At 47.7% G+C, this 10,887-nt stretch overlaps 1 protein-coding gene across 1 annotated transcript; it reads right to left on the bottom strand.

The window, feature by feature from the left end:
- Window positions 1-507: 507 nt before the first annotated feature.
- On the bottom strand, window positions 508-7,715 carry FGF23 (fibroblast growth factor 23). The gene is made up of 3 exons (XM_058557431.1): window positions 7,520-7,715; window positions 2,351-2,454; window positions 508-951 (listed from the first exon to the last, which is right to left on the bottom strand). Exons 1-3 carry the CDS (start codon window positions 7,713-7,715, stop codon window positions 511-513), a joined length of 741 nt encoding a protein of 246 aa, XP_058413414.1. The 3' UTR covers window positions 508-510.
- Window positions 7,716-10,887: the final 3,172 nt, after the last annotated feature.

Raw genomic sequence — 10,887 nt, 5'->3', positions numbered from 1 at the left:
TTCATCAATTTACCCAATTCAGATATAATGCCCTAGGTCAAGGTTGCAAACTCAGACGCCAACAGGGTCCAGGCAGATAATATAAATAAATGCAAGGAGCAGTGGAGAAGCTGCTGGTAGTGGCACTTCCTTCACCTTGGAAGTGATGAACTCACTAAGCGGTTGCTTTGTTTTTAGTGCTAAACTGATAAAAGGGGCATCAGGAAGAGAAATACCGGGGCGAGAATCCCTTCTCTCCTCCTTAATGAGGAGATTTCTAGTTTACCTATTGGGACTTCTTAATTCAGAAAGGTGGTACAGGTGGAGCGAGGAAGGCGTGAAAACTGCCATTTCAGGGCTCAAAGCAGACCCTCAGGGGACCTCCCGAGGAGGGGAGTGGGGAGGAGAGGCTAATCCCACACATTCCCGTCGCCGCCACCACCTTCCCCTTCATTGGAGTGTAAAGGGAGCTGGTCCCTTTAGAGACAGTTTTCTGAAAGATCGACTGAACAGGGTTCCTGTCTGGTTTCCCTAGTAGAACTTGGGGAAGGGGCGGCAGCGCTCCGCGCCCATGCCGCCGGCGTGTGTGTTCACCCTGTTGCCTCTGACCACCCCTAAGGGGTCGCTGGCCACCACGCTGTTGTCCTCGGCGCTCGGGAGCTCCTGCGAGCAGGAGAGGGGCACGGGGGTCATGCGGGGCCGCGGCTTCAGCACGTTGAGCGGGTCGCGCTCCGAGTTGTCCTCGGCGCTGCGGGTGTGCCGCCGCGGCCGCGGCGTGTTGAAGTGCACGAGCGGGATCTCGTTCCTGCGGGACAGGAACTGCGAGTAGGGCGGCGGGTTCGTGCCGGGCAGGAAGGCCCTCTTGGCGCGGCCCAGGCTGACGAGGAAGAGGTGCTGCGGGGACTGGTACACGTCGTAGCCGTTCTCCAGGGTGCGCTGGCGGAACCTGCAGCTCTCCGGGCTGAAGTCGTGCTGGAAGGGCAAGCGGACCAGCTGAGGGCGGCCGACCGGCCCTGCGCGCTGCCGGCCAGCCTGCAGCCCCCAGTCGGCTGGCGAGGGGCCCCTCCGCGTCCCCAGCAGCTCTGTAGGGGGGTGCGCCTAACCCCGTGGAGCCTTGCTGGGGAACACTGCTTCTGACGAGTGCTTTCCAAACGGCAAGCACGGAGCACAGACCCCGCTGCCAGGAGTGGCGACCGCGAGGGCCTCACAGCCCCTGCCTGGAGACCCCGGTGGCCGGCGGTGGCTTGGGCTAGGCTGGACAGAGCGCAGCACCTGTGTCCGGCGGCCGGCGGGAGGGCTAACCTATGTGCAACCTCGTCCCTCCCGCTCTGCCTTTTTGAACCCTCTTTTGGCTCAAAGGGATTTGGGGTCTGTCTCCTTACCTGGAGGAAGGAGATGGGATGGGGTTTGTAGGGTCAAACATAAATGAGGTTACTCACATCAGAGAGAGAATATAGTTTGGGAATTAGGGACATGAACTTCGGCAACAGGTGGCCTGGGTCTGAGCCCTCACTCTGCCACTCAGTACTGGGTTTTAGTGAGTGCCTGCTAGGGCCTTCACATATTATTTCATTTAATCCTCAAACTCCACGAAGTATTTTACAGATGAGGACTATCTATATGCCTATATGTGGTTAACAGATATTGATGACTGATTGACTGATGGTCTATATTTGTTCAACAGGTATGTATCTACCGTTACAGGTGCTGGGACACAGCAATAAGCAGAACAGAGAGCCGTTGCTCTCATGGAATTTCTAGGGGGCCTGTCTGGTAGGAGGCTCCTGAGATAAGCAGTCCTACTATTTTACTATCTCAAAATCCTTTGGAATATGCCTGCAACCTGCCATTTGGGAAATCCTTTGCTTCCCAATCTGAATGACCAGCCATCACGGTTGGGGCAGAGATCATTAATTAGAGATCTTCAACCGGAGGGAGCTCCCCTGGGCATGTGGTCCATGCCACTTGACTTTTCCAGGTGAGGATGCTGACGTTTGGAGAAGCGAGGGCACCTCCCCGAGGTCGGGGCAGTCTAGCACAGAATCAGGAAGGCCCAGCGGCTTCTCCTGCTTCCCGCTGCACTTGACAGCGTGAATTTGCGTGGCTGGAGGACCTGGTGCTGCGCTAGAGACAAAAGCGGGCACCAACAGGTGGTGCAGACTGGGGCTGAGAGCGTGGGCTGCAGAACCAGACTGCCTGGCTCAACCCCCAGCTGTATGAACCTGAGCACTTAGTCCTTAGACTGAATAAAGCGCTCAGTGAGAACATCACCAAGGAACACTGCAAATGGAACCTTTAGGTTATAACATTCTATTTTCTGTCAGAGAAGTTAATTATTTGCCAGTGGTGACCAGCACAGAAAGAAACTCACTGATCCAAAAATGTTTCCTCTGAAGTCCATACAGAGGTATCTCCTGCTCATCACACCGGTTATCACCACAAAGCCAGCATCCTCTGATCTGATCATCAGGGCACCTACGGAGAAAATCAGTCAGGTCAAATCTCGCTACACATCCAGTTTCCTTGTTCAAGCACTTCCTGAAAACGCATCTTCGTGAAACCTACCTTGACTGATTGTTAACCGTGGTGATGATTTCACTTAGCCCTCCCCTTGTACTTCCTTATTCAGCCTCATTTCTTCTGGCTGTCCCCCCCTTTCCAACCCCCTACTCCCCCACATTTGCGTCCTGTGTCATCCTCCTGCCTGCACGGAGCACTCTGAACTCACGGCATTCTTTCACCTGTGCTGTACACGTTTCTCTCTCTGCCTGGACTGAATTTACTTTCCCCTTTGCCTGGCTAATACCTCTTAATGTTTGTGGTGGTGGTCACATTCTTCCAAGCCTTCTGCTTTTGTGATTTTTAAGTCTATGCCAAGATGTCTTTCAAAGATCCGGCTTGCATATAGAGTGTGATTCTCCACCCGAGTAGCTGGGTAATAGTCTGCCACGTGTCAGTTAACACCCACTAGGTGTCAAGAACTGCATTAGAATAGATATTACCCTCCCTTGTCTGCTTGTTGAAGTCACCCATCCTCCAGGGCCAGGCTCAGAAGTCACCATATCTATGAAGACTTTCCTGATCTCCCTAATCAGAATTACTTGTTCTTTCTTCTCAGCTTGCTCAGCATAATGCCTACACCTCTATTACACACCACAGTATTTCCACATGCATCTCACTTGGCCTCACAGCCCCCAGGGAGGTAGCCCAGGCAGGGGTTTGAAATGCTCTTCTGTGTGCAGAAGGTTGTAAATGCCCATCATCTGTGCCTCGTGGGTGATTTACAGCTGAACTCTCCTCCCCTACCCCATGTAGGCTCAATACAAAGACCTCGGAGGAGAGTAGCAGGCCGTGCTTAGACACTAGCTGAGTATAGAGCCTGATGTGGACTGAAATTGGATTGATGTGGGACAGAGAGAGTGAGCAGGGGAGCAAGGCCAGAAAGAAGAGGCAAGAAGAGGGCCAAAGAGAAAACTAAATTTGTTTCCAAGTTTGGCTGAGGGTTAGCCTTGAGGGAAGCTTCTGGAAGTGGAGGGGGATATGGGAGGTACAGAGGATATTTAAATTATCACAAAATGGGGTCTGCCTATGTGTCTCAAATTTGTGGCTAATTTTATGGTAAGCCCTGAGAGAAGTGTAAGGAACACGTAAGAAAGAGTTTCTGTGCTGATGAATTTTCAATCTAATTGGGGAAAACACTACACTTAGTAACTGTTTTTGAGTGGTTGCACTCTACGTACATATTTTAAATTGTCGAAGCAACTGTTCTGATGTTAATATAATTAGTATTAATGCTAGTAGTCACAGCATCCTAATTTAAGTCACAAGGAAACTAAGGCAGGATTCAAAGTCAGGTCAGTGACTCTAACATCCTCTTCCTACGACCCTGTAGCCTGCCTCCCACAGAAATCATTACAGGCGTGAGAAGACAAAACTAAGTGCCACAATTCATGCCTGCAGACCACAAGAACCCCAAGTTGTGTGCCCCCAAGTGGGTCAGGGAAGGGGCGCTGAACCAGGACCCAGGGTACTTGGATTCTGGTCCCAATTATGTCCCTCACTGAGTTTGTAGCTGTGGGCAAGTCGTTGCTCAGTTTCCTCAGCTGTGAAGAGAGAACAGTAGAAGCCGTCTTGCGTACTTTACAGGGTTACGATTCGAATCGAACGGGATGAGGGTTGTAAAAGTGACATGAAAGCATGGAGCAAGTGGAGGGCATTATATAGTATGTGCTGACCTGCTGTTTGTGACAAGCCCAGATCTTGGCAGTCATGCTGGCCTGATGCCTGAGTCAGTGTGGGCAGTGTGCTTAGTACACATGCTCCTGGTCACCAGGGCCAGTCCCAATAGAAAACAGCCTGCAGAGAGACAGCGAGCAGCTGCTATGGAGGACGCACACATAAATTAAACCAACATGAGCCAATGTGAAAGTTCAGAAAATAAGAGACGGATTTTCTTCTCTTTGCAGTTTCAGAAGGCAGGTTTGCACAGTCTGCACAGATTCAACGGCAGAAGGAAGGCACAGATCACTGGTTCCTGGAGCCACAACCTGTTGGAGCCAGGCAGGCTCAGCAGACATTTCCTTGAGTGACAGCAGGTGTCTGTGCATGTGAGCCTATAAGAAGCATGGGATTGGGGTCAAGGTGTCCTCTAGGTCATTTACTAACTATGTGACCTTGAGCCAGTTATTTACCTTCTTGAACCTTTGTTTTCTCATGTGTAGTAGAATCATTTACCTCCTTTGGTTGTCTTGAGGATGTAATGAGATAATATTTTTATCCACTATAAAAGCACTTTCTAAATGCTAGAAATGTCTACTGTTGCTATTTCGCCTCAACCTCTGCTATAAAAGTAGAAATTTATCTGCCCCTTTCTATTCTCATAGCCAGTAAATGATAAATAAGATGATAGATATAAAGTGCTTTGAGCTCCCCAAAAGAAAGAGCCCGAGGATAATTCAGCTTCAAGTAAAGAAAGTGCCAGTGGGGAAGGTCGAGGAAGTAAAAACATCAGGATCTAGGAAGTGTATTAACCAGGGGTAATAAGCATCTCCTTTCTGCCGTTTCCACAAGGTGAGAATGACAGGGCGTGGGAGGGCGGCCTCATTCATAGTGGGCAGCTGACATAGACACTGGAGCGGCTCCATGACATCAGCGCTGCCAGTCCCAAGAGAGGTCCTGGAATCTTGTAGGCAGATAATTTCACAAAACCCAAAGATGATTAATCAGGAATTTACTAAAGCACCATAATCAAGTGAACCAGATTTCACTGGAAACTTATAATTAATTAAGGGGGAAAAATCACCCCACATCTTTCCATCAGTGTAAATGCATTGTTTTACATTCCTTGGGGAGAATCTTTCACCAGTCTGTTAAATACTTGTGCCACCCATCTATACGCATCAGTGTTTCCTCTTTCCTTTTTTGGTAACTTTTTATCTTAGTGTATAAATTTTTTTTTGGTAATACACATGATAACTGATTTGAATAGTACAAAAGGTGTTATAAACTAGGAAGTGTCTCCTTCCCACCACGCTGACCTGCGTTCCCCTCCCCATGTTTGTGTTAATTTCCAGAGACACAATGCTTAGCTAGTGTCTATACCTGACAAAACAAAATCACATTTCTGTAAAAAAAAAAAATTCTGAAATCAGTTCAATTCATTTTGCTTCTTCTCAGTCATTTTAATTCAGTCCAACTAGTCCTTAGTGCCTCCTCTGGGCCCGACGCCGGTGGATATTTGAGAGCAAAGTTCTACAAATCAGTACCACTCACAGCCCACACAGCAGGTTGCACTGCTGTGCTCTTTGTCTTGTTCAGGAGGACATGTCTTTGGAGGGTTCCTTTCAGTGAAGGGATTCCATGATTCTAGACAAGTATTATAAGCATTCTTTAGTTGTATGAAGCCCTTTCCATCTATGGGAATCACAATAATTTACCACAATCCACTATCCCGCATTTTAAATCACCTATCATCTTGCAGTGGAAGCAAGAGTGGCCCTCCAGGCGAGGTGCAAAATTATATTTCCTAAAAGTCTGATAATAAGCTGGGAGACAAGAAGGGATGAAAGATCGTGAGGTGTCTGAAGGGCTGTGTCTTCTTGTGCAGTCACAGAGCTTTGCACAATGTCAGACATATTGGAGGTTCTGTTAAATATCGATGGAATAAAAGGAGCAACACTTTGGATGCATCGAATGTATCCAGACTTATTGCTAATGACTCGAACTTGGCTTCCAAGATGTTGACTCTAGAATCCTAGTATATCCCTTTGAGTTCTGGAACCCACTTGGTATTTGGAAATACCTTTTCTCCCTCCTCTCATCTCCTATGACCATCCATTGAGCACCCGGACGGGTGTGAACTCTTGGCTTTGCATGTGCATATATCTTGCCACCAGGTTTAAGGACCTTTGATTCTTAGCAGAATGAATGCCTTACACAGAAAGGCCACAGCAAAATTGCTGATTAATTCAGTACAACAATAAAGAGCAAATCATTATTCCTATAAGAAGTTTTCTTTAATTAAAAGACTATGGTTACTCTTTCATTACTTTAATTTGATCTATATTGAATCAGTTTGCATTTTTCTTATCCTTAGAGTGATTTTTAGATGTTTTCCTAAAATAGAAGACCTTGTCTTTTTCAATATCTCTCCCCCCGCCCACCTCATTATCCCTTATATAGGTGCACACCAAGGGGCCCTCATTTGAATCATAGCTAATTGATTGATTATTGTGGATTGTGATCCAACTTTCCACAAACCTAATCTTGAAAACATTCCAGTTGTCTCATGTTGCCAAGGTGTTCCCAACTAGCTCAATTTGCTACCGAGTGGAACTTTCAGCTCCACAGAGATGAATCACCAACTCATACCAAACTGGGTACTTCTGAAGCCCCCAGTAAACCTGTTGGATGGAAGGATGCATGGATGCATGGACAGATGAGTGCATGGATGATTCATGCACTTGGTCAGGCTCATCAAGACAATATACCTGAACAGTCTGTCTTTAGTACATTTTTCCTGAGAATTTTTATAAGGCTAGAATACTAGAAGCTCAGAGTTGGAAAGAGCCCCTGAGTTCATCTATTCTAACCCTTGGTCTGATACAGGAATCTTCTTTACAACCTCCATTGCTAACCCAGTCCAAAGTTCATGAGCTAAAACGGGATGTCTATTGATCTACCTGGCTTCTTTTCCTCTCAGCCTCTTTGCCTTTCTTTCTGTACATTTTTTGACTCTTTGGACAGGACAAAGAGAAAGTGGCTGCTAGTGTGGGAAGAGGGATTTTTGTTAAGATAGAAATTATTCATGTTGGGAGAAACCAGTAAACACTAATTAGGGATGTGGCAGAATCTTCTCCCAAGGTGTAAAAATACACACACACACACACACACACACACACACACACACATACATAAGTGGATCCTGGGCAAGAAACTGGATTAGTCTTCTGGTCCAGCCCAAGGCAGCCCCAAGTCCATTGTAGCTGGATGGACAGAGGAGCTCCCCCTTCTTCCCAGCCTGAATGAAGCCCCTACTCACTGTAGATGGTCTGCTGGGGTGTGCCATCCACATGGCCGTCCTTGTGGATCTGCAGGTGGTAGCTGTTCCTGGCTGTGGCCGTGTACAGGTGGATCAGGCCAGCCCAGCTGGAGCTGAGCAGCGGGGAGGCGTTGGGATAGGCTCTCACTACAGAGCACAGGATGCAGACTAAGAGCCCAAGGCAGGCCCCCGACATCGCCACTCTCTGAATGGCTGGCACGGAGTTTGAAACCTGACACTGCCTCCTCCACTCAAGGCTGTGCCTTGCTGGCCTTTTCTCCTCTTCTTCCTTGTGGATATCTGGCGTGAGGATCCTAGGCTGGATTCCCTCCTTTTTCCCCTTGGACTTTTAAAGGGTAGCCGTGTGACATCAAACAGGAAAAACTCCACTGTCCACATCCTCTGTGTTGTAATCAGCCCATTTGGAGAGAGTGCAGAGACCTCTGAGGCTCACGGAAGGCACGTCGGTTCCAGACACACACACACCCCTCAATTTCAAGCCAACGCTCCAAAAAGTGAATGATGTGTGGGCAAAAGTTATCTCGGACTCTGGATTGTCTGTTGACCTGTCCCAACTTCCACCAGGAAATGTGAAGGCAGTCAGCGGTTCCGAAAAAAATCCAGCTTCAGCTATGCAGTCAACTGACTTCTATGCAATTAATCTCCTATTGAGTCTACTCATTTTGGTTTTCTCAGTCCTTTTAATTCCAATCGGGGACTATGTATCCAGTGCTCTCTCTGTACACAGCACTAGGTGGGTGTTTTGAAGGATACTGAAATAATACAGGACACCATCAGGCAAATGGCATCCTCCAAGACTGCCTCCTCATAAAGATATGGAAGCTGTGAGCAGAGGCACAAAAACCAACGTTGCCTCCTTGGGAAGATTTCAAAATGGGAGGAAAGAAAACAAGGTCTTGAAGTCACTGCTGCTTTATGAAATGCTGGGATTTGATTTCTCAGTTTCCCTAATTTGGACTGTCTAGGGAGAGTAAACTGCTCTTATTGTCTCTCCAATACTATGGAGACTCATTCAGAGACCTCATGAAGATTGGAAGGCTGCTGACGGAGCACAGGGGATCAGAGACCAGGAAGGTCCCAGGAGCAGAGCAGCAGGCCAGGATGTCCCCACAGTTAGTGTCTACTGGGTGCCTGGCTCCTGGGCCTGGATGCTTTCTTGCAGATGCTGCTCACAGGTATGCCCTCTGGGAAGCTACTTCTGATGTAGGGGGATAGTCCTAGCACATGCAGTCCAACGGGGAGCAAACTACTGGAACACATACTGGAAACGTATATGCACACGGAGACTGCTACTCTACCCATTTCCCATTTGCTGAGTACATACCATGTGCAGGCATCAGGCATCATGGTTGAGAGAAGGGGGAGCAAGATGTGATCATTGCTTCAAGGAGCTCACAAGCTAATGGAGGAGGCAGATTAAAATAAGTAACCGTCATACAAAGCACACTGGGATGTGCGATCACACAGGTGCAGGCAAAAAGAAGTGCCATTTGTTATCCTACATTTGTACGAGTTTTTCTAGTTTATGAAGCATTTTCACATATATTAGCTCATTTGAATCTCACTGCAACTCTGTGAGATAGGCACACCAGGCATTATCAATATTTTAATCTTATACATGAAGAAATGGAGATCTTGGGGTTTGTATGTCCAAAGTCACGCAGCAAATAAATGGGAGAGCTAGGACAAGGTCTTCTGCAATAATAATCACAGTGACAACTAACATTTACTGAGAGCTTACCAGGTGGTTTACTTGTAGTAACTCATTTAATCTTCATAACAGCCCTGTGAGGAGGTGCTGCTGTTTCCTTTACAGAGACGAGGAAACTGGTGTCCACAGTTTAAGTAACGTGCCCACAGGTGTGCAGCCACTATGCAGAAGAGGTCGGGCCTGAAGCTGGGCAGCCCGACTCCAGAGCTCCTAAGCACCGCTGGATGTATAAACCCACACAGCGTGTTAGGGCCGAAGCCGCGAGAGCCAGGAGCCTGGTAAGAGAGTGCAAGGAGCAGCGGGGCCATTGACAAACCAATAGTACTCTTTGGTTTTTCTCTAGTAAAACCAGGATGTGTCTCTAAGATACAGAGTGTTGTCTCCCCCGGTTAGGTAGAAGATTTAGGACATTTAAATGCTTATGTATAAGACAGTCTTCTTTCATAATGGTCACAGTATGGTTCATAAATATAGTACCACATCTTAGCTAACGAAGAAATAGCCAGCTTTCAGAATTGAAATGCAAATCATTCAGGAACATTTGCCAATTGATACCCCTACATTTCCTCTTCTGGTTTCGAGTGGTAGAGGTGGGAAGTACTTGTGAAACAATCAGCACGTATTGAGAAACTTCTCCGAGCAAGAGAGAAGGGAAGAGGGAGTTATAGGAATAAAAAGCAGAACAAACTTATCCTCAAGGGGGTTATAATACAATTGAGCGGAGAAAAACTTGGTTCAATATAAGGCGCTTGTGAGAGGAGCTGAATTACTAGATGTGTAAGAAATGCTAAGGGCGTTCAGAAAAGGGGGAGTTTTCGGTGGGTGGACACTGTGGTTAAGGAGGGCTTGGAGGGAAGAGAGACTCGAGGGAGCCTTGTAGGATGGACAGGCAGGGCGTTTCCCAGCACCCCAAGGCACGCTGGGGCGGGAGTGCAGGTGTCTTGGGAGGAGGGCATGGGCATCGTTCCATTCCTGGGCTGATTGAGGGGGACCGTCCCTGGCCTCTTCAGCTTGTCTTGTTAGGAAAGAGAACTGATGTGCCAGCTTATTCCGCTTCCAAAGACTTCCCTCCAGGAAGAAGCCCTGAATGCCTAGCAGCCGAATCTGAAGCAGAGGACAGCCCAGGGGAGCAGGTTTATTTATGAAGGGAATGGGGGAGGAGAGAAGCATTCCCCACTTGACGAGAGTAAAAGAAGGTACAACACTACTAGAATAATTCTTTCCACCTGAGATATAGGAAATTGAGAGCAGAGACGAGGATTTGCCTGTCAGCATGCAGACAGCAGAATTTCCAGCTCCTGGTTGAACTCCCTACCTGAGGGTTCCAAAGCTGGCTGCCCGTTAGAACCACAGAAACTACCCCAGGACTAATCTTAGACCTACTGAACATGCAGAGGTGAAGCCCAGTTATTTGCACTTTTTTTCAAATCTACCTGGGAGAGTCTAATCCCCCACACTAGATGTTAATGACGCTAAAGTACTTGTCAAGAAACAGACTTTGCATCCCAACCATGCACTGGAATTAGTACACAGAAACCAAGGCCGCTTCTCCATTTGCCACTCCCTTCTGGGATTTCCAGCCTAACTGGGCAGGGTAAGATGTGAACGGTCCTTTCCAGGAAATTTTAGTACTGAA

This window comes from Diceros bicornis, chromosome 17 (genome assembly GCF_020826845.1).
Source record: "Diceros bicornis minor isolate mBicDic1 chromosome 17, mDicBic1.mat.cur, whole genome shotgun sequence".
Classification (NCBI taxonomy): domain Eukaryota; kingdom Metazoa; phylum Chordata; class Mammalia; order Perissodactyla; family Rhinocerotidae; genus Diceros; species Diceros bicornis.
This window is presented reverse-complemented; position numbering and strand designations above follow the sequence as displayed.

Bases quoted from the DNA above. Each gene is read 5' to 3' on its own strand.
- FGF23 (XM_058557431.1), bottom strand. From the start codon at position 7,715: ATGTCGGGGGCCTGCCTTGGGCTCTTAGTCTGCATCCTGTGCTCTGTA. The intron at 2,455-7,519 runs GTGAGTAGGGGC...TTTTCTCCGTAG, and splicing joins ACCCCAGCAGACCATCTACA to GTGCCCTGATGATCAGATCA. The intron at 952-2,350 runs GTGAGTTTCTTT...TTGCCCTTCCAG, and splicing joins GAGGAAACATTTTTGGATCA to CACGACTTCAGCCCGGAGAG.